This window comes from Cutaneotrichosporon cavernicola (genome assembly GCF_030864355.1).
Source record: "Cutaneotrichosporon cavernicola HIS019 DNA, chromosome: 3".
Classification (NCBI taxonomy): domain Eukaryota; kingdom Fungi; phylum Basidiomycota; class Tremellomycetes; order Trichosporonales; family Trichosporonaceae; genus Cutaneotrichosporon; species Cutaneotrichosporon cavernicola.
The window spans coordinates 2,888,304-2,909,577 of record NC_083395.1 but is presented as its reverse complement, the minus strand read 5'-3'; the positions used below and the strand labels follow the sequence as shown (position 1 = coordinate 2,909,577).

Genomic DNA, 21,274 nt, shown 5'->3' with positions numbered 1-21,274 from the left:
ACTGACCCTTCCTTGTCATCGGTGGAGTCCGATCGACCTCCACCTTTCAACCACGTGGATTCCAAGCCACGGATCAAATACACGTCAGGCTCCCAGACAATTTCGACCAACCCTTTCAGACTTGACCACTTGACCCAACTGCTCACGCGCTCATCCACCCAACCACACCCACCACATCGAGTCACCCAACAACCATGGCCAAGGACGCCGAGCTCAAGGAGGAGAAGAAGAAGAAGCGCAAGTCGGACGTTGCCGACCTCGCCGCCGATGACAAGAAGGCCAAGAAGGAGAAGCGCAAGTCCCTCGCTGCCGACGCAGACGACAAGGTGAGCCGGCCGACCTTGCTATATAGGACTAGATGTGGATGCTGACTCTGCAGGCCGAGTTCGACGTCCCTATTGAGGCTATTACCCCTATCGCCGTGCCGCTCGCGGGCAAGAAGCTGTCCAAGAAGCTGTTCAAGACGGTCAAGCGCGCCAGCAAGGCGCGCCAGCTTAAGCGCGGTGTCAAGGAGGTCGTCAAGAGCCTGCGGAAGGGCGAGAAGGGCCTGCTGCTCCTCGCGGCCAACATTACGCCTGTTGATGTCGTGTCTCACCTTCCTGTGCTCGCTGAGGAGACCAAGGGGGTCGAGTATGCGTGGGTGCTGAGCAAGTGAGTAGCGGATTTGGGCCAAGGAACAGTCGAGAGCGTAGGAGAGCGAGGCCAGTAGTCCAGTGGTCTAGAGACGGGAGATAGGAGATGATGAGGAGGGAGATGAGGTCGGATGCTCAAGAGATCAAGAGAGATGGAAGATCTCGCACCGCGCAGCCCTGTTATTGAGAGCTTTAGCTGACCCACAGGGAGGAGCTCGGCGCCGCGTCCGGCACCAAGCGCGCGACCTCGTGCGTTCTTGTTTGCGCCACCCCACAAAAGCGCAAGGACGCCAAGGCACCATCCGCCGAGGACATTGCCGAGTGGAAGGAGCCGCTCGACGAGTGTCTCGACGAGGTGAAGAAGCTCGAGGCCGTCGTTCAGGCCTAGATATCCGGGTATAGGGTTGTGATGTACGATATGGCTTGACCGAGAGGTAGTGGAGGTTGTGGACTTTGCGCGGTTGCAATTCGCAGCGATGTTGACGAGTGGTGACTGACCAGGTACATCTCACTTGTGAAGAGGACGTGCGGCAGAAGGCCAAACTGTAGGTGCGAACCTGACATTTGCAACAGAGGAGTCGAGAGGTCGTAGGCTCTGTGTCCGGGATGGTGACATGTGGCAGTGAGTTGTGAGGGATAGTTCTTGACTCCTTTCAAAAGAATGTCGCCGACCAATACCCAACACCCCTGCTGGCATCACATTACCACCTTGGTTTTAGCGTGCTCGCAGCCCTAACTGTATCACGCTCGCTAACAAACCTTTAACCTCTCCACGCTCGTCACGACTCACAACAATGCAAAAACAACAACAATGCTACAAACTATACACTCGAGAACCCAATCTGCCCCACAATCATCTCCGCCTGCCGTCGAATCTCTTCCCTCTCCGCAGCCCTCTGCACCTCCTCGAGGAGGCTCTGTTCGTCCGTATGTGCCTCCTCCTCCGTCTGCAGCGCTTGCGCCTCCATAGCCCGCTGGATGTGCTCTTCCATGAGCAGGCGTTCCTGCGCCTCCTCGGCTGCAGCCGCCACCGCAGCGGCCTCGAGGGCAGCCTCCGCTTCGGCCTCGGCTTCGCGCTCGCGCGTGACCTTGAGCACCAGTTCCATCTGTCGCGCCGCCTGCGCTTGTTCCTCGGCTTCGCGGGCTGCGTCGCGCACCACGGCGTCGACAGAGCGTGCGAGCGTCTCCAGCTTCGGCCCGTTGAGGCAGCCGAGATTGACGCACGACTCGGGAAGCAAGTGGATGTGTCGCTTGGTGGTGAGGGCGTCGAGCTGCGTCTGTGGGAGGAGAAGTGTACTGTTGTCAGCTTGATATCAGCCCTTCAGCTCACATGTACATGCCTGAAGCGCGCTTTATGTGCTCCCAGTTGCCGGGAGTCTTGAGCTTGTTCGCGAGGATCGCATACAGCTTGTCACGGACGCTCCTGAGGCGTCCGGCCAGGACATTAATCTCCGATAGCCAGACCTTGTACATCCGCGCGTCGGACAACACGGCGTGAGCGAGTCGCGCACCCCATGCGGGCGGATGGTAGTACAGCGCACGCGCGATGTTACGGAGCTGCGAGTCGACGCGATCGCGGTCGTCCGTGTTTTTCGTCGCCACACTCACTATGGCCGGCGAATCAGCGTACAACCCCATGGTCGAGTCAAAGCCCTGCACGAGCACGACCGGCAGACCTTCGTGCACCATAAAGCGCAGTGGCTGTGCATCACGGTTGGTGTCACCGCTCGAGAGACCCTGGTACGCCATAATAGCGAGCGGGATCAGGTGCTTCTCCTGCAACAGTGTGGTCAGTTGACGCCACTGCTGCGGTGTGAGGTCCGCTCCTGTCGGTATGCTGCCGCTCACGTGCAAGAGCACGGCTGAGCGCGGAGGTGCGGCTTGCAGGTCCTCGCGGAAGCCGTCCCAGTCGACCAGGCCTGTCTTGTGGTCAAGGAAGCGGATTAACTTGACGTCGAGTCCACCATCGCGCAGAGCCGCGATATCCTCCTCGGCTGCTGGAGTCTGGACAAGAACGGAGCGCATGCTTGCAGTTGCGGGGAAGCGGCTAAGGAAGATAGCTGCCATTCTGAGTCCACCGGTCACGCTCATCGCTTGGATTGAGGCAATGCGCTTGTTCTTGTACGCAACGCTATCCTCTCCGTACCCGAAGCGCGTGCCAAGGTCAAGGAACGGGGTATACCCTTCGATCGGTAGTGTCTCGTTGAAGAGGTTCGGGTCTTCACGCAGAGCCTTCTCTGCGTGCTTGACTGTTGGTGGACGGTAGATGTTACCCTTGTCGTCCCGGAAGCCGTGGACCGCGACGTTGAGCTTGTTGGGTGACTCGTCCGCCGCATGTGCCTCTTCAATTTGCACAATGCTGCTGTCAGTTCACCAAAGTCAAGAAAACCCCACCTCTGTGACTGAGCTACTGGGATCGCAGACCACGTATCCCGCATCTCGGTGGGACTCCCATCCGCTGGACGGCCCATGCTCGCCGCAGAGAGCTAATGTCAGCAGGACAAGTTCAGAAGCTTTCCCCCTACGTGTTGAATAACGTCCATGAGCAGTGAGTTCTGTGCCTCCAGGTTCAGATGGCCAAGGTTGTTGCCAACGTCGGAGAGTTGCGCGAGCGCGTGCTCCGCCTCCCGCTGCCCGTTATTCGCCGCACGGGTCGCCTGCATGACCGTCTCCATCGCGGTCGATGACGACGTTTCTGGGTCGATCTGTTCGCGCCCGGCGCGAATGAGTGACTGGAGCGCCTGCACCCTAAGATTGAGCTCATAATTCATCGGCACGTCCGGGTTGGGCCTGCTGGTCAGCTTGCAAAGGCGCGCGCAGCTCACCGCTTGCGCTTGCGCTGCATTCCGGGAGGCACCTCCATCTGGCACATGCTCGGGACGCCGCGCTTGATACACCTGCTGCAGGGGATGTTGCGATCACACTAGCGTCAGCTATGATCAGGATTAAGCTAGCTCACATGTTCTGTAGTCACAAGCGGAAGTGGCGTCAGTATCTTCTCCCAGGTAGAGCTTGGACGTACGTTTCTGATATCAGTTCTGGATCGCACTGGGAGGCTCGACTCACCCTACGATGGCACTCTGTACAGCTCAACACGGTCCGGTTCCGCCGCCGCTTAGTCTTGCCGTCCTCAAAGTAGTACAAGCTGTCGGGATCGCGGCGCTCAGTATCAGACTCATCCGTGGAGCGAGCTCTCTCCGTGCGGAAGTCGTGGATGGGGCGACGCCGTGTTGGCGGAGTTGGCGAGGGAGCCTGGAGAATTGGTGTTGGGGGATGAGGCACGACCTCGCCCTCTTCCTCATCATGGACCGCGCCGAACGTGTCGACAAACTGCTGGACCTGCTCGTTCGTGATCGCCTGGCCGATAAGCTCGGCAAAGTCCTGTCCTTCATCCACGACGAGCTCGCCCGCGCCTGCTTCCTCATCTTCCATGCGACTCAGCGCGGCGAGGTCAGCAAGCGTGTCGGGGTCGAGTGCCTGGAGCTGATTGTGTTCGTGCTCATGATCCACCACCATCTCATCGTCGTGCCCGTGCCCGTGCTCATGTTCCACCACCATCTCATCGTGTTCTGGAGGAATGGCGCTGAGCGCAGCGGCGAGGTTGAGGTCGAGACCGTCCGCAAGGACGTCGACATCAACTCCACCATCTTCAACGACCTCGACTTGGGAATGGTCGGAGCCGGTTGGTTGGATGTCGGCTGGTTGTGGGTCTGGGGGCGGGTCGGCCTCTGCTGGAGGTGGGTGGACCTCGATCTCTGGGAGATCGGGGCTGTCGCTCATAGCGCTAAGTCCGATCTCCTGGTTTCCTGGTAAAAATGGTATGTATCGATAGCGTAAAGTTGCTCCAGAATAGAATAGCGTTTCTCATCCGCGCTGGGACAAGGTGTGGGGCGTGGTCGCTGTCAAAAGGTGTTTGCTGGATGTTGCGGCGTGTTTGGTTGCCCTGATAGTTGGGCGGCAAATCTGGGTGGGGGGAAGGGGACGGCAACAGAATTTGATCCCGTGTTTGGCTCCTTGTCCAGATGAGAATGAGGTCATCACTTCTGCCACGCGATGATAATGTCAGGCACATTGCCCGGAGTGACTAGTCACCCATTAGCTCATTGTAGCTTATAGCCCATTAGCCCACCTCTTAAGAGAATGGTATTAACATGATGTGAGCACTGTCCACGCCATCACCTCCATGCTCTCGCGACCAGTCTTCCTTGGCCTGTGCACTAGAGCTCCCTACCGTATCTCCAGACCTTCACCCTTCCTCGCCCGCTCGTTCACTCCCTCAGCCATGACTCCGTTCGAGAAGCAACCCGTGACCGACCCGGCGAGTGTGTCAAACCCTCTCGGCCACGGCAACTACATCAAGTGCGCCCGTTCACTGACTCCCTAACGGCAGGACGGCAGGATGCCTGATTATCGGCGACGAAGTGTTGAACGGCAAGACCAAGGACACGAACAGCAAGTGAGCTCGCTCATCATACTCTGGCTCACAAACTAACGCCAGCTTCTTTGCACAGTTCTGTTTCGACCTCGGCATCGAGCTGTGAACTTGGTGGTATTCAGACAGCTAACAGCAGGAAGCGCATCGAAGTCATCGCCGACGACGAAGCGGAAATGTGAGCTAAACTGGACCCTGGAGCTGACATCAGCGTGGAGGCCGCGCGCCGCATGACCCAGAACTACGACTTTGTCGTGACCTCCGGCGGCATCGGGCCCACGCATGATGGTGAGCTTTGACCGCCTTCCCAGCTGACAGCAGACATCACGTACGAGTCGCTGGGTAAGGCATTCGGCCTCTCGCTTGAACACGACGCCGAGACCCTGCGCCGCTTGCAGATCATGACGACTGAGGAGCGGCGCGCCCAGCTCGCCAAGGCATCCCCAGAAGAGGTCACCGCGCGGAATCGCATGGCTCTCTTCCCTATTGCCAAGGGTGGGCATGGCAGTGACGGACAAGGCGGTAACCGGTCCGAGATCCTGTTCGTGTGCGACGACCGTTGGGTACCCGTCGTCCGGCTTGGCGGTAAGGTGAGCTCACCGCCTTGTCAACAGCTCACGCCAGCTCTGCGTGTTCCCCGGCATTCCCAGCCTGTTCCAGCAGCTGCTCCTAGGCTTGGTGCCGTACCTTCCCCTCCCGCCGGCGTCATCCAAGCCCTTCCGTCTGCTCATCTTCTCCAAGTCGGTTTCTGATGTTACGTATGCTGACAAACAGCTGGCCAGAGTCCAGGATCGCGCCATACCTCACCGAACTGCAGGCACGAGTTAAGAAGGAGGGCATTCGCATTGGATCTTGTAAGCTCGAGAACGTGGACCTGAGAGTTGACACTAGACCCATACCTCTACAAGGGCGTGCACGTGAGTCTGATCGGACACGACGTCGAGCGAGTAAAGGAGCTTGGCAAGGAAGTGGCGGAGAAACTTGAGGGCGAAGTCATGTCAGAGGGGACACTTGGGAATGACAAGACAGCTGCGCCCACCAAGGAGTGATGTTAGCCTTGTATGAGTCTTTTACGCTGCTTGTTGCGCCCATGAGAGAGCAAGAGTGGGGAGGTTTGTTGATGTGTTGATGGACATCAAAGGTGGAGGTAACGGGAGCAAATCTTGGACGACGGGGTTGTGTTATGAGACCATTCAAGACTTAAGATTCAAGATCCAAGATCAACTCAACTCACTCCATCATCATCGCCGCCACTTTGCGGCATCATGCCGCCCCTCCTTCCATTCTCCCTCGATGCGTTACACTCAAATGCCATCTTCGTCCCTCCCGCCTCGACGAGTGATGACGATTGGGAGCTTGTCGGGCCGCAGCCGTCGCTCGATGGCCTCCCGGCTCCAAAGAACGCACGCTTGGCCGTCCGCGATAGAGACTTGATTGTCGCGTTTGGCAAGGAAATCCGCATGACTAGCCTTTCCGGAGATGGGTGGGAAGTTCATGGGACGAGTGTTGGCGGATACAAGGTGCGTACGGTTCTGTAACGCTCGCCACTGCTAACGGCAGACGCTCAAGTCGCCTCACCTCACATTCACCATCCACCAGCTCGTGCTGAACCCCACTGGGCGCCTGCTCGCTGTCGTTGGCCACCATCAGCTCGTCGTCTTAGTGTTACCCCGTGTGGGATTCGCTAGCTCCGTCGGCGGGGAGGTTGCGTGTCGGTGCGTAGTCATCCCCCATCAGCCCTCCGTCCCTCCGCGCACACCCACATACACCGCTAATACACAGCTCCTTCCCCGTCGACGAGTACCAGCATTCGCCGTCCTCGCTTGTGTCTCTCACCAAGGTCCGATGGCACCCATGGGGCGAGGGCGGCAACTCGCTCTGGGTTCTCGCCGCCAACGGCAACCTCTTGTTAGTTTGAATTGTCCTGCACAACTGACCGCAGCGAGTATGATATCCTCCGTCCCCAGGACCCTGTACAGAAGTTCTCCTTCCTCGCCGAGAAGACGACCAGGCCTAAGAGCAAGTTCTCGGCCATCGACCCACTCTCCCAGTACGCGACGTCGTTCACCTTTGGTCGCGGCCCGATAGACTTTGCTCCCCTCATGGTGTACGCGCTCATGGCCAACGGCGACATCTACACCATGGGCCCCGTGTTGCCGTCAAGCGCCGATGTACCGGCGTCGTACCTTGCCTCGTTGCAAGCGTGGGTCGCGGAGGGGTTGAAACGGCTCGAGGATACCAAGGCCAAGCCGGGAGAGCAGGGCAGCGCCGAGTACGCGTCGCTCCTGGGGCGACGGCAGCTGCAGGAGGCGTGGGTGAGCGCCATCGTGAAACAGGGATCACCAGACGACGAACCATCCACACCGTCCACGCCACCACGGCGGCGCGGCTTTGGGCTGCGCGATGCCCCACCTTCCCCACCAAAGCCAGACAAGCCTCCTCCTCTGACAGGCTTTGTGCGTGTACATCCCCCACACTTGACTGGAACGGGCGGCCCGGCACCGGGTATGCACCGGCCGCTCGCACGACAGGGCCCGCTCCTCTTCAATCCCGCGCCTCAGGAGGTCGGCAACGGCGGCGACATCGATGAGCAGAGCGCAACGGATATCACGATCCTGCAAGCCGCTGGCGACGTACCTGAAGGAGAGGTGGCTGACGCGCACGTCAATGTACTCGCGATCGCGTGGTCGAGCGGGCGTGTTGATCTCGGCATCGCTGCAGATGAGTGTGAGCCGCGCTGGATAACCTCGCGCGACCCTGCACCTACCGACCTCTACCTCCACATCGTCGAGAGCGTGCTCTCGTCCTTCCCTTCCTCCGAGCCCGACGCGATTGCTTTAAACGCCCCCTTGTTTGTGGCGGATCCAATCCAGTCTGACGTGATATATGTCGAGCACGCATTTGGCGTCGATGCCGTCTCCGTTGTGCCGTGGGTGACCCAGCTCCTGGCCGGCGAAAACAAATTGCCCCCATGTGATGTGGCACAGCTGGTCGAGGCGAGGTGAGTCACTCAAACTCTTCCAGCACTAACTCGCACAGCCCGTCGAACCCCGTCGTCGGTGTCGTGACATTTTGTAATATTACTCTAGGGTACGGCCTCCTAGCGCTCGCGTCGAGCGGACAACTTGCCGCTGTGGAGATGGACGTTCGGGTGCCTGACCGCGGACTTGCGGCGCCCGACTCGGCACCTGCACCAGACAAGAACAGCCAGTCGCTGCTGGACAAGCCGTTCGAGGTGTCCCTTCCAACTACCGAGTACAACCCGAAGGCGGCGATCCGTAAGGCCCCCGACTCGCACAAAGTGCTCGAGGCCATCGGGCCAGCGCACGTGACGGCGCTCCGTGACGCCGCCTCGCAGATCAAGGCGCGCACGCACGCAGTGGAGGAAGCGAGTACGAAGGTTGAGGGCCGCCTCGACCTCCAGGTTCGGGAGTATGCACGACAGCTCGTCGTGCTCCGCGCCGCCGCGGCGTCCGTGTGTGCGCTCCGGAGCGCCGCGGTGCGCAACGTTGAGCGTGCCGAAGCTGCCTTGGACGCACAGCAGTCGCTCAGTGACCGCCTCGACAACGTACTCACCGCGCTGATGGCCGAGCACCGGCCACAGATCGGCGCAATCGAGCGGCGGTGGTTCGACGAGCTCGAGCGCATAAGGGCGCGCGTGAACGGGACGCGGGGCAGCCCCGGCTTTGCGCCCCGCGCCCAAGTGCTCAAGGAGCAGCTTGGAGTTGTGCGGCCGCTCGTGAAGACTGTCAACGCTCGCGAGGACGAGTACGGCGCTCGTCAGCTGCGTCCGCTCCAAGCCGCGCTGGGGAGCCGCGGTGACGAGCTCGCGCGTCTCATGCGCAAGATGAACGCGCTGAGCGTGCGCGTCGAGGAGATGGATTAGTATAGTACAACATTTGCATGCAGCAGTTTACAGGGCGAATTTTAAGCGAGGTTGGAAACAACGACGGCGGCACGCTCACCCTCGAAGGCGTCTGGTGGTATCTGGCCCTGCGTCTCGGTCACAGCACCTTTAAGGATGTACAGGAACGGCGCGTTGCCGGCGGGCGGTGGCGTGGTCTGGTACGCGACTGGGTCAGTTAAACGTCGGCAATTGGACTCACTAGGTGTCCGGCACCGTGAACAGACAAATCCTTGTCGGATCTCAGTGCCACCCACGCGCTCGAGGAGGATACGTTCGGACGGCACGGCAGCGAGCTTGAACTTTCTTGCTGGAATGGAAGGGGAGGGCTGGGTGCGGATGATGTAGGCGCCGTCGGTCCTTGCGTCAGCGACACGCAGCTAGATGGAGAGGGATTCTGAGTGTTTCCCCAACCGGATCTCAGCATCTCAGTCCTAAGTAGAGGAAGGCGGGAGACGGCAGACGCAAGATGGGTGGGAGGAAGGAGCAACTCACTTTCGTTGAGGAAGGCGGTCGAGCTTGCCCTGCAACACGAGGACAAAGTCGCCACAGAGGCAATAGTATGACCTGAGGGCCGCACCGGACGCTTGCGGTTTTCGAGTGTCCGACATTGTCTATCTCGCAGAAGTGAACAAGTGACGAAGTGAAGAAGAGAGGATGGTCGCGAGTCGACCGAATTCGATGGTATTGGGTGGCAAATTGCTTCCGTTTGTTGTGGCAAGTACAAGGGAGATGAGGGTACGGGGTCGAGTGTTTGTGTGAGGAGGAGAGTAGGTGAGGAGGAGGCCGCCACACGGCTTGGGCAGGAACAGGAACACGTCGCCTCGATAGCGTCGATAGCGGTGTTGGTGTTCTCAGTCCAGACCTTGAACACTCGGTTACATGACACAGGCAAAGGCAAAATAAAACCGCTCCACGGAGAATCCAAAAGTTGTCTGCTCCTAAGCGTGCTCCTAAGCGACATTCATACATGCACTCACATGCATGCAGTCAAGGCGCGGTTGGCTCAACCGCTTCCCACATGACCAGAACCAAACAAGCGGCTCGAGCGGCTCGAGTTCAGCCGAGATCAGATATCATATATGACGACTGCTCCACTGCCACTGGCAATTCCCGCCCTAGCGTACATGCTGCATCAATGCCGATTATGCAATCTATCTCCCTTTTACACCGCTCTACTCAAACGTCTGGCCACGCGACTCGAACACGAAGCCCTCCGGTGCGTCGGTGCCGGGCCCGAACCAGTTCTCAAAGCCAAAGTCGTTGCCCCAAGGAGGTGTCACGAAGCGGGTCTGCTTTCCAGAAGCCGCAAGCCCGTCAAGGGCCTTCATGTCGTCCTCGTCAAGCGCAATGACCTTCTTGTTGTCGTCGATGCGGGAAGGCGTGACACTCTTGGGGAGGACAACGACACCGCGGTTGACCTGGTACGAGATGAGGACGGTGGCGACGCTCACGCCGTGCTTGTCGGCAATCTTCTTGATCACGGGGTCGTCGTGAAGAGGCGAGCCGGCCGAGCCGAGAGGCGAGTAGGCCTCCAAGCGGATGCCCTTCGAGTCGCAGTACGCCTTAAGCTTGTGCTGGGGGTTGTAAGGGTGGAGCTCGACCTGGTTGACGGCGGGAACGACCTTCCAGGTCTTGCTCAGGCGCTCAAGGTAGAGCTCGGAAAAGTTGGAGACACCAATGGCCTTGACCTTGCCCTTTGCGAGGACGGCCTCCATCTGGCGCCAAGTCTCGGCCTGGTCCCACTTGCGGTCAATGTTACGGCTTCCGTCAGGCTTGGTGGGGAACAGCTTGCTGGAGCCGTTCTCAACCGTGCGCACGGGCCAGTGGATAAGGTACAGGTCAAGGTAGTCGGTGCCGAGGTCCTTGAGGGTGATGTCGAGACACTCCTCGACGCGGTCGTGGTAAGTGCACCAGAGCTTGGAGGTGAGGAAGAGCTCCTCACGGGGAACACCAGAGGCCTTGATGCCCTTGCCAACCTCCTCCTCGTTCTGGGGTTAGCCTGAGCGCCAGAGTAGTGCAGAATTTGACCCCAAGCTCGCTGGAGAGAACCGCCCAAGCAGCTGGGCCATCCACGTCACGACTCACTCCATAGCAAAGCGCGCCGTCAATGAGGCGGTAGCCGCTCTTGATGGCGTGCTCGACAGCCTTCTCGACCTGTCCGGGCTGGGACTGCCAGGTGCCGAGACCAACGGCAGGGATGGTGATGCCCGAGTTGAGCTTGAATTCGGTGGGGACAGACTTGGCCATGTTGAAGAGTTGACGGATGATGGTGGTGGGTAGGTGAGTGTGTATAAGGGCGAAGATGAGTGGGCAACGTGAGCTTAAGAGGGTTAGTGTCTTTAGCTTGTCATTGCAGATGTTCGTGGAAGGGCGATGACTTCCGGCTTCCGGCCCGAGGTCCGCCGGGCCGATGTCCGGGGCACGGATCCCTGAACGGTGTAAACGTTGAGCCGAGTTTTGTCGGAGAATTACCTCCAACCTCGCACCCACAAAGCCGACTCGGCGCCGCGCGGAGATTGATGTCATCGCAGAGCGAGGCTGAGGAAATGCTCAGCTGGTCCAGTTGCGCCGCACGTCGGTCGGAGCTCCTCCGCGAGTTCGCCTTCGGACCCATGTTATCCGTCATCGCGTATATCTTGGACGTAGTTGGGTGTCTACAGATTGACGCGATACCTACTAATATGGCACAAGATGGACTCCGCTACTACTGTACTATACTGGTTGTCTAATCGAGATCCATCTGCGGCGTGAGGTGGCGGACGCGCCCCTTGCTCGAGCCATTCGAGTGAGGCTTCGTAGCGCCAGCCCCGTGGCCCGGCTCCTCGTTGGCCTTGTTGCCATTGCTCACCTTACTACCGTTGACAGTGCTGCCGGCCTTCCCGTTCGCGCCACCAGGACCGGTCGCAGTGTCAGTGTCGGCAGTGCCTGGGACGCTCGCTGAGGAGGTGTCCTTGCCCGCGTCGTCACGCATCTCGATGTCCTCCTCGGGGAGCTCGACAATCTCGGCGACGCCTGCAGATTTCGGAGCAAGGAGAGCGTCCTCTTCGACAATCTCGTCCTCTTCGACAATCTCGTCCGCCTCGACAATCTCGTCCTCCTCGACAACCTCGTCCACAACGACGATCGTCGGCGTCGAACTCTGCAGCTGGTCGGCCACGGGCGTCTCGACCTTTTTGGATTTCAACTTCTTGCGGTGCTCCAGGATCGTGTTGATGGTCTCGCGGTGCTTGAGCAGAATGCGCTTGTAAAGGAGGCGCTGGGGCGCCGTCATCGAGATGGGGACAATGATCTCAACTTTTGGCGGGAGCTTGAGCACATCCCCCTTCACGCGGCGCAGGATATATGGCTTGAGCATCTTATGTAGCTCTATGACAAGTGTTTCGTTAAGGTTCTCGAACCGCGCCTCGAGCTCGCGAAGGTCTTTAAAGTTTTCCTCGTCAAGAAAGTTGAGGAGGTTGAACAGTTCGCGCAGGTTGTTATTCAGCGGTGTACCGGTAAGCAGGACTCGGTGAACCGCATTTAGCTTCTTGAGCTTTCTGAAGAGGAGACTCGAGTCGTTTTTCACTGCCGTCAGCTAGATCAAAGACACTTGACTTGCCTGCCTGTCCCTCGTCGACAACGAGCGCCTCCCACCGCGGCACGTTGCTGAATAGGCTAAAATCCGGTCCAGTGATCGTGTCATACGTCGTGAGGACGACGTGCGCCTTGAGGCCGGCGGCCTTGCGCTCCATCCCCGGATGGTACAGCTCATATTTCGAGATGACTTTGCGGGCTGTCATCAGTTACACAGAGGCGGCATCAAACTCACATGCTGACTCGCCATAGTACGGCACTACGCTCACGTGTGGCACCCACTTTTCAAACTCGCGCACCCAGTTGGTGATGGTCGAATTGGGGACAATGACCAGCGAAGGGTAGATCTGGAGCTCGTCGGACGCGAGGTAGCCGAGAAACGCCGACACTTGGATCGTCTTGCCGAGGCCCATGTCGTCGGCGAGGATGCAACCCTCGCGCCGGAAATGCTTGTATAGCAGCCACTGGAAGCCCTCAACCTGGAATGGCATGAGGGAACCGCCGACCACGCAGTCTGGTTGCTCCGCCGGAGGGTCCCCAAAGTTCTCTGCCATCTCGTCGCGCTCCTCGCATTGAGCACGCGTGAGGACTGGCACCGTCACGAGGCGCGTCTCGAGGTAACGTCCGAGCGCGTCCTTGAAAGCTTGGTAGAGGGGTGAGTCGACTGGCGGCGGAGTGTCGTGGCACGCTTGGTCGTACTGCAGATCCCGCCATTTGATGTAGCTCCACGTGACGAGAGGGGCGATCTCGTCTAAATCGTCTCTCGTGAGTTTCCGCTTAGTCAGCTCCTCCCAATCGTTGATCCACATGGCAGCGTTGGCGCGAGGCTGAATGCCGTCTCGATGGACAACCACGTCGTCCAGCTCGTCCTCGTCGGAGGACGAGACGACCCGATTGCGATTGGCCTTCTTGCCTTTCTTGGCCAGACTCTTGGCGTTCTTAGGAGGAAACAGCCACACATCGAGGACGCGGTCGGCCGTGCACCATGCAACAGGGAGATTGGCCTTCGCGCCGACGTCAGGCGGCGGGCCTTGGCCCTCCCACTTGCCCTCGAGATCATCCTTCTCGCGATGGCGGCGCAATTCGGCTTCATGTTCCTCCATGACGGCAGTGATAGTTGGCGCAATCATCTCGTCGCCCTTCGCTGCAAGGGTGTCTTCGGTGACAAGGTCAAGCTGCGGGCCCTTCTCGATGAAGTTTCGGAGCTTCTGCGGCGCCACAGCCACGAGCCAGCCATGAGGGACCCAAGTTGCGTGGCGAAACCCCCTGCCGCTCCATTTCAGGAGGTACTCGCGCGGGAGACGGTCGCGGTAGTTGGGAAGCTCTCCAGGTTCGAGTTCTGGCTCAACAGCATCCGCAGGGCAGGGTCGCCAAGCGATGATTCTGTCGACTATCCACGGCCAGTCACGGCAGAGGTGGCACTCAAATTCGGCTCCTCCGTCCACAGTGGGATTCTGGTACACCTCCGCCAATCTTGGCAAACTGTACCTCTGGCCGTCGGCGAATGTACTCCGCACTGGGATTAGCTGAACCAGAGGGACAACAACACACAATGCTCGTAGTGGCACGCCTGCTTGCACCGCTTACAGCGGAAGAGTAACGGCGCGGGGTCGCTCGCGATCAGGTTTGGTGCAAACACTGACTTGGCCTTTATGGGTGGGGCATCATCCGCCGTCTGTGGTGAAGGCGACCCCTGCGCGCCGCCGTCGTCATTGTCGACATCGATAGGGTCATCTTCTGCGCCGTTGGTGTTCTCAATTGCCCCAATCACCTCCTCCTTGTTGCAGACGAAGCACACAGGGAACGCCTCACAGCGCGAACACAGAAACGTAGCGACGTCGTCAACTGGCAGGCTGTGGATGAGAGAGCCGTCGTTGCTCAAGTTGTACGCGTTGATAAGCTTCTTACGCTTTCCCAGAGGAATGCAGCTCTGGCGACATCAGCACCCGTTCAGGTTAACCGTACGCACCCAGTGGAAGGAGGCACAACACCGCTCGCACTTGACATCAGCCAACGACCACAAGCAGACGTACCTCGAGCCAGCCGCCTAGGCCCTCTGCGCGCTCCTCATCATCGACCAGGAGGTCGTCATTCTCTCCCCTCCTCTTCTTCCAGCCCCCTTTCCTCTTCTTGCGGCGGGCAGCCTCGAGAAGCACGTCCGCCGGACTCTGGCCACACTTGTCACAAGCCTGATGTCAGCAGCGGCCCAGTGTTCTCAACGCTGAACGTACTGGGTGATGGCGCTCTAGAATTCGTCGCGTTGGCGCCTTGATGAGCTTGGGTGCTGGAGTTGACGAGCTCGTGCCCTCATAGTCCGACTCTAGCTCGTCCTCGCCTTCCATCTCGAAAGAAGGCTCCAGATCCGTCGATGCGCACCGCATTCGTGATGACACCATCGTCCGGATCGCTGGCTGCAGACGAGCTGATCGCATTGAGGTCGAGCGCGCTGCGGTCGACCGAGTCCTGGCGAGACGTGTAGCAACGGGGCTCGATGATATGCGATGCTTGGCCGTCAGCATAGTGTTGAGAGTGAGAGAGGGGCACTCACTGACCTCGTCTGCATCATCTCGGGTTTCAAGCGCCCAGATCGGCGCGTCACATGGCGGCTCGCACCAATTCCGTCTGACGAAGAGTCGTCGCTCTCCCAGCTATCCTGCTCGTCGTGCAAGTCGTCCGTGTCGTCGCCGTACCCGCCGAAACCAGAGTCACTGGACAGCGAGTGTCGACGCTTCCGCTTCGAGGGCGTGAGCTTGAGCTTCCACCTCGACGCTTCGTCCTGCTTGGCAAGGACGCGCTTGCGCGACGCTCGTGTGGGTAATGACAGGTGATCAGGCATATCGTACTGCTCCAGCACGTGCAAGGGCAGGAAGGGGATCTCGACAACAGCTCTGTTGCGCGGCATCCGGCGCGGTGGTTCCGGTTCGCCGCCATCGCTCAACACGATACCGGACGGCGAGGAAGGTTGCGTTTGTGGTAGAGACGAGGGGGGTCGTCTGCTTTTGGGTGCCGGGCGGCTGAGAGCGACATCGTCGTCGTCGTCGTCGTCTTCAATGATGTGCAGCACGGATAGACCCCCGTTGTCAGAGCTGGAATCCGGGTCGGCTGGTCTTGATTGGCGCCGACCACTCCGTGTCCTCGCGGAAGGTGACACGGGAGTGTCTGCAGCAGCAGAGGAGGGAGTGATGCGGGACGACCGTGGACGCCGTGGCGTCAGACACTCGATGACCTCATTCTCGCTGTCGAGGTACGATGCTGCGCGCGACACGGGCCTCGATGAGCGCCGTGGTGGCATTATCGGTTGATATTGTTGTGAAGCGACAGGGTTGTGTTGACGAGGTGGCGAATCATGGTGGCCCTAGTATTAGATCTCCAAGCATGCCTCTTAGCCAAATAGTAAACACCCAAGCCATTCCGAGACGCGCTCACATAGTCCGCAATCCAACTCCTATCTATCTCTACATTGCTCCATCCACTCTTACAGCTACCCCCAACCCCATCCATCTCCACACGCAATGTTTGGTCTCGCCCGCCCCACCATCAACACCGCCGTACGTACTCTATCAATTCCAATGTGCACGACGCGTCACATCACACGGCGCGACGCGTCGTCTCATTCCGACTAACGGCTGACTCTGCAGAAGGCCTCCTTCGGCCAGCGCGGCTACGCCAAGGCCACCCTCATCGGCCGTCTTGGCGGCAAGCCCGAGGTCCGCCAGGCCGGTAACGGCAAGAACTACGTGACGTGCGTTGCCAAGGTGGTGAATGCGAGCATTCTAACATTAGCTACAACCTCGCCGTTCCCAAGCCGCCTAAGCGCAACGAGGAGGGCGGTGAGTTCGCCTGAACCAAGTAGAGCTGACGCTTAGAGGTCATCCGTGACGAGAACGGCTGTGAGTCGCCGGAATCGCGGTTCAGACGTTGTTGCTAACCCAAGACACCGTCCGTGACACCAACTGGTGAGCTTAGGAGTCCAAGGTGAGCTGACATCAGGTTCACTATCTTCAACTTCCGCCCCACTGCCGCACAGTACATGGCCAACCTTGAGCCCGGTACCCAGCTCATGGTTGAGGGTGAGTCACCACGACGATCGGATTACGGGCCCAATTGGGCCAGTTGCAATGCTCACCACAGCCACCCTCGAGACGCGCACCACGCCCACTGAGGCTGGCAACGTTAAGGACGTTCTCCTCCGGTGAGTTGGCAGCATCGTAACTTCTAACTCGCACAGTGAGATCTCGCACCAGGTCGTCTCGCGCAAGAAGAACTAGAGCTGTGGGAATGTAGCGCGGATGTCAGTAGCCATGTACGACACTACGCAGGAGGCGTGTGCGGCGTGGTGCTGACTTTTGCCCTCTTTCTCTGACATGTACTGACGCAACACGGCTCACGGAATGCTGACGACGATAAGGCGATCTGGAACGATGATTGACATTTGAAACTTGCAACGCATTGGCCAGTTCCCCGCTATCCGAGGCACATGTGACCTTGAATGCCCCGGTAGCAACTAGTCGCTGAGAAGCAGTGAAGGTGGCCGTGCGGCTACTTGGCATCATGGGACGGCGTCTTGGGCTAGCACCCCAGTCGGACAGGAGCACGGCTGCGACGCAACGCAGGCGGAATGAAGTTGGTCACAGGTCAGAGGTACATGACTGGCGCGTACGGGGCAGCCTGACGCAAGATGGGCGGCTGCGCGTAAAATGCGACACACACGTCGAGGTCGAGGGCGCAGCCTTGAACGGCACAGTGGCATGTGTCGCCCTAGTTGTGGCATCCGCCTCTTTTCTCCTACCAATCCACCATGGAGACCGCTGATTGTGCTGGAACTCTGGACGGGCTAAACTACCGTCGTGAGTACATACTAGTGCGCTAACGCAAGGGCTGTGCGTCGGCATGGAGATTACAGGTCTCTATTTCTGCCGCTTCTGCCGCCGCCAAATGGAGCACGGCTCCAACCCTTTTAAAGACAAGCAACCTACTGTACAGGAACAATAATGCTACAATTGGGTCTACTTCTTCCGCCCCTTGCGGTCCTTGGGCGCCTTGGTGCCGTCGCTCGAGGCCAGCCCAAGCGTATTGACGCAGTCGGGGCAGTACCACGTCTCGGGCAGTGGCCCGTCGATGTTGACGCACTTGACATGGAACTGGAGTCAGTATAGCCGTGAGAAGGGGCACGCACCCATTCGTAAGGACACTGGTCGTTGTCGCACCCGATCATCTCGCCGTAACTCTTCTGCTGACAGAAGCAGTAAGGCTGGTCATCCGGGTCGACCTCCATCGCCTCAACGGCGGGCTCCTCTTCCTCCTCACCCTCAGCGTCTTCCTCGTCTGGTGATAACACCTCGCGCTTCGGTCTCCCACGCCCACGTCCTGACGCTGCAGACCCGCTGCGCGGGAGCGGTGGTGGGGCCATGGGACTTGCTCCGCGCGAGCTGCCGCGCGAGAGTACACCGCTGCTTGCTGCGCTGATCGCTGCCGCTAACGGAATAGCCGGCTTGCGACTGCGCTTGTTCGACCCGCTCCCCAACCCTGTGGAGGGAAGAAGCACATCCGCACCTCCCAGATCGCCGAGCTTTACAGGCTCGGTGGCGTCGATGTCTATCCCCCCCACGCGCGTCCACTCAGCCTTGCTGCGATCCCGTGCGCGGCCCACGATCCGTTCCAGCCGCACAGCGAGCTGCACCTTCTCCTCCTGCAGCTGGTGGATCTTGGACCACTCGCCCTGAATCTTGGCAATGTTCTGCGCGTCTTTGGGTTGGAGATGGGCTGTTGGAATTGGCGCGTCCTTCGGGGCGGGGAGAGGGAAGGTCGCTGACAAAGGCGCGGTCGTCGGCGTCAAGCTCTTAATGGATTTCGTCACCCCGTAGTGCCGTTGGTTGATGCGGCTGAGCAGGTCTGTCGTTAGCGCTGTTACGTAGTGTGCGCACTTTTTATCCTCTCATCCTTCTCCTGGATCTCCATCAGGAGGAACCTGACCTCGCCTGGTAGGTTGTCGAGGGCTTTCGTTAGCGCCGCTCTGCGAGTGATCCAGCCACCTACTCTGCACAAACTCGGCGGCGACGGCTGCAGCCTCTTCATGATTGAAGTGTGGATGCACTTGGAGACCTGGGGTGGTGGTCATGTCGTGGATGATAGAGCATTAGTCAGATTCTATTCAAGCATTCAACGCGTTGAATGAAGGTTGTCACCAATTGTTTGGGTGGCGAATGTACGCAGGCAAAGAGGGAGATTGAGGGCGTGGGGCAGAGCTGTCCTAATGGAAACCTAAATCAAACCATACCTCAAATGTTGTGCCTGTTGAATAGACAGAATCCGCCACACAGCTGTAAATGTTGTAATGCCGATGACATATGGAGAGAGGCTGGGAGGTTGGAGGGTCTGGAGTGGGTGTATGTGAGCGCCAATCGTAGGCGCTTCAATCGAGTACCCGCCCGCCGTCTCCGACGTCGCCTTCGACACCAATCCTGGTACTCTCCCTACCACACCACCACCCCCTCTTACTCCTACGCCAAAGCGCCGCCGCCCACCTGGTCCCGCCCACAGCGTTATCGATCATGTTCAAGCAGTCGGCGCTCCCGCGTACCCTGCGGGCCACCCGCGCGGCCGCGATCCAGGCCCGTGGCCTTGCGACCCCCGCCGAGACCCCGGTCCGCCACTACGGCGGCCTCAAGGACCAGGACCGCATCTTCCAGAACCTGCTCCGCACTGGTGACCCTGTTAGTTGCGGCGCATAGCAAGGCGTGCCGAGACACCCGAGACGGAGGTGGCGAGCTGAGCACTCGGCCCACTTGATCCATCTCGGCACTCTGCGCGTACCGGAATCACGTTACTGACGCGCAGTACCTCAAGGGCGCACTCGCGCGCGGCTCTTGGCACAAGACCAAGGAGATCCTCCTCAAGGGCGACACATACATCATCAACGAAATGAAGACTTCGGGTCTCCGTGGCCGTGGTGGTGCCGGATTCCCCTCGGGCCTCAAGTGGAGCTTCAGTTCGTGTTAATGTAGTGGCAATGCTGACCACAGTGAACAAGCCGGGATGGGAGAAGGACCCCCGGCCACGCTACCTCGTCGTCAACGCTGACGAGGGTGAGCCGGGAACCTGCAAGGACCGCGAGATCATGCGCGGTGACCCCCACACCCTTGTCGAGGGCTGCCTCGTCGCCGGCCGTGCCATGAACGCCACCGCGGCTTACATCTACATCCGTGGCGAGTTCATCGAGGAGGGTCACGCCATGCAGCGCGCCATTGACGAGGCGTACGGTGCTGGCCTCATCGGCAAGAACGCCTGCGGCTCTGGATACGACTTTGACGTCTACCTCCACCGCGGCGCCGGTGCTTACATCTGTGGCGAGGAGACTGCGCTGATCGAGTCGCTCGAGGGCAAGCAGGGCAAGCCTCGTCTCAAGCCCCCCTTCCCGGCCGACGTCGGTGTCTTCGGATGCCCCTCGACCGTCGCCAACGTGGAGACCGTCGCCGTCGCGCCCACCATTCTCCGCCGTGGCGGTGCTTGGTTCGCTGGCTTTGGCCGTGACCGCAACCAGGGCACCAAGGTGTACTGCGTCTCAGGTCACGTCAACAACCCCTGTGTCGTCGAGGAGGAGATGTCGATCCCCCTCCAGGAGCTCATCGAGAAGCACTGCGGCGGTGTCCGTGGCGGCTGGGACCAGCTGAAGGGTGTCATCCCCGGCGGTTGCTCCGTTCCCATCATCACCCGCCCCGTCGCCGAGCAGTGCCTCATGGACTACGACTCGCTCAAGGACAACGGCACCTCGCTCGGCACAGGTGCGGTCATCGTCATGGACAACACGACCGATGTTATCCGCGCCATCGCTCGCTTCTCCCAGTTCTACAAGCACGAGTCTTGCGGCCAGTGCACTCCCTGCCGCGAGGGCACGACCTGGATGATGAACATGATGAACCGCATGGTGGAGTAAGTCGCCAGCCCCCTCTCAGACTCCGATTCCGACGCCGAAGCAGCATGCTGACTCTACAGGGGTAGGGCTAGAGAGAGGGAGATCGACATGTTGCTGGAAATTACGTGAGTTATTGGAGCTCGCGAGGACGCGCGGGAGAGTGGTAGGGAACTCCAGAGATGGTCGTGATTTTTGGAGGCGTGATTGAGGATCGCCAGGAACGACATCCTCGACCTGGTCTTCCAATCCCTCCACCCAAATCGCTTCCACACTCCCCATCTCCTTCCAACGCATACTGACAATCCAGCAAGCAGGTTGAGGGCCACACCATTTGCGCTCTTGGTGACGCCGCCGGTAAGTTGTCTCCGCTACATGCAGAAGATCCAAGCTGATTGCAAGCTTGGCCGATTCAGGGCCTCATGAAGAACTTCCGCCCAGAGGTTGAGCAGCGCATCGCCGAGTTCCACGAGAAGAACGGCCAGACGCTCTTTGGCGGCCAGCTCAAGTCGGAGGTCGACTACTCCCGGGCTGTGCCTGATAACCTCGGCGGCGAGGTTCCTCTGGTCCAGGCCCCGGCAGCATAGGTTAAAACGCAGTAGACATGCATGTATTGAGCTAGGCAGTGGAGATAGGGGGTAGGTGGGGCCCAGCTCTCGGGCCATGTGTCTATATCATTGGGAGGTTGGTTGCGCTTATAACATTAGGGGCAAGGTCACCACGTTGGTTAGTGCGCTTTGCTCCATTGTGTTCATTGCCAGTGGGTGGATGAGGCGAGTTTGAGATTTGAGCAGGTTAACATGACGCGTGGTGGAGGTCCA

General features: G+C 59.4%; 10 protein-coding genes across 10 annotated transcripts; 5 read left to right on the top strand and 5 right to left on the bottom strand.

Moving 5' to 3' along the window:
* Positions 1-194: 194 nt before the first annotated feature.
* Positions 195-1,020, top strand: NHP2 (uncharacterized protein; the record flags this gene model as incomplete). The annotated part of the gene is made up of 3 exons (XM_060599617.1): positions 195-326; positions 380-651; positions 840-1,020. 3 exons carry the CDS (start codon positions 195-197, stop codon positions 1,018-1,020), a joined length of 585 nt encoding a protein of 194 aa, XP_060456293.1.
* Positions 1,021-1,453: 433 nt separating this feature from the next.
* Positions 1,454-4,412, bottom strand: AAT1 (uncharacterized protein; the record flags this gene model as incomplete). The annotated part of the gene is made up of 8 exons (XM_060599616.1): positions 1,454-1,928; positions 1,963-2,991; positions 3,027-3,118; positions 3,158-3,422; positions 3,458-3,555; positions 3,592-3,596; positions 3,655-3,658; positions 3,699-4,412. The coding sequence occupies 8 exons, from the start codon at positions 4,410-4,412 to the stop codon at positions 1,454-1,456; spliced, it is 2,682 nt and encodes an 893-aa protein (XP_060456292.1).
* Positions 4,413-4,815: 403 nt separating this feature from the next.
* Positions 4,816-6,113, top strand: CcaverHIS019_0310960 (uncharacterized protein; the record flags this gene model as incomplete). The annotated part of the gene is made up of 9 exons (XM_060599615.1): positions 4,816-4,991; positions 5,023-5,088; positions 5,131-5,169; positions 5,204-5,242; positions 5,276-5,352; positions 5,386-5,654; positions 5,689-5,804; positions 5,839-5,918; positions 5,956-6,113. The coding sequence occupies 9 exons, from the start codon at positions 4,816-4,818 to the stop codon at positions 6,111-6,113; spliced, it is 1,020 nt and encodes a 339-aa protein (XP_060456291.1).
* A 216-nt stretch (positions 6,114-6,329) lies between these two features.
* Positions 6,330-8,950, top strand: CcaverHIS019_0310950 (uncharacterized protein; the record flags this gene model as incomplete). Its single annotated transcript, XM_060599614.1, has 5 exons — positions 6,330-6,584; positions 6,625-6,779; positions 6,847-6,972; positions 7,007-8,065; positions 8,104-8,950. The coding sequence occupies 5 exons, from the start codon at positions 6,330-6,332 to the stop codon at positions 8,948-8,950; spliced, it is 2,442 nt and encodes an 813-aa protein (XP_060456290.1).
* A 41-nt stretch (positions 8,951-8,991) lies between these two features.
* CcaverHIS019_0310940 (uncharacterized protein) lies at positions 8,992-9,579 on the bottom strand (the record flags this gene model as incomplete). Its single annotated transcript, XM_060599613.1, has 3 exons — positions 8,992-9,137; positions 9,171-9,328; positions 9,464-9,579. The coding sequence occupies 3 exons, from the start codon at positions 9,577-9,579 to the stop codon at positions 8,992-8,994; spliced, it is 420 nt and encodes a 139-aa protein (XP_060456289.1).
* Positions 9,580-10,143: 564 nt separating this feature from the next.
* CcaverHIS019_0310930 (uncharacterized protein) lies at positions 10,144-11,218 on the bottom strand (the record flags this gene model as incomplete). The annotated part of the gene is made up of 2 exons (XM_060599612.1): positions 10,144-10,959; positions 11,057-11,218. 2 exons carry the CDS (start codon positions 11,216-11,218, stop codon positions 10,144-10,146), a joined length of 978 nt encoding a protein of 325 aa, XP_060456288.1.
* Positions 11,219-11,696: 478 nt separating this feature from the next.
* CcaverHIS019_0310920 (uncharacterized protein) lies at positions 11,697-15,836 on the bottom strand (the record flags this gene model as incomplete). The annotated part of the gene is made up of 8 exons (XM_060599610.1): positions 11,697-12,535; positions 12,561-12,743; positions 12,780-14,060; positions 14,096-14,474; positions 14,514-14,543; positions 14,578-14,733; positions 14,776-15,048; positions 15,093-15,836. The coding sequence occupies 8 exons, from the start codon at positions 15,834-15,836 to the stop codon at positions 11,697-11,699; spliced, it is 3,885 nt and encodes a 1,294-aa protein (XP_060456287.1).
* A 220-nt stretch (positions 15,837-16,056) lies between these two features.
* Positions 16,057-16,812, top strand: CcaverHIS019_0310910 (uncharacterized protein; the record flags this gene model as incomplete). Its single annotated transcript, XM_060599609.1, has 8 exons — positions 16,057-16,092; positions 16,183-16,286; positions 16,328-16,374; positions 16,411-16,434; positions 16,479-16,500; positions 16,535-16,614; positions 16,676-16,736; positions 16,773-16,812. The coding sequence occupies 8 exons, from the start codon at positions 16,057-16,059 to the stop codon at positions 16,810-16,812; spliced, it is 414 nt and encodes a 137-aa protein (XP_060456286.1).
* Positions 16,813-17,550: 738 nt separating this feature from the next.
* On the bottom strand, positions 17,551-18,662 carry CcaverHIS019_0310900 (uncharacterized protein; the record flags this gene model as incomplete). The annotated part of the gene is made up of 4 exons (XM_060599608.1): positions 17,551-17,685; positions 17,721-18,436; positions 18,469-18,540; positions 18,581-18,662. The coding sequence occupies 4 exons, from the start codon at positions 18,660-18,662 to the stop codon at positions 17,551-17,553; spliced, it is 1,005 nt and encodes a 334-aa protein (XP_060456285.1).
* Positions 18,663-19,095: 433 nt separating this feature from the next.
* Positions 19,096-21,040, top strand: NDH51 (uncharacterized protein; the record flags this gene model as incomplete). Its single annotated transcript, XM_060599607.1, has 6 exons — positions 19,096-19,257; positions 19,382-19,532; positions 19,567-20,473; positions 20,537-20,581; positions 20,764-20,810; positions 20,856-21,040. The coding sequence occupies 6 exons, from the start codon at positions 19,096-19,098 to the stop codon at positions 21,038-21,040; spliced, it is 1,497 nt and encodes a 498-aa protein (XP_060456284.1).
* Between the last annotated feature and the right edge of the window lie 234 nt (positions 21,041-21,274).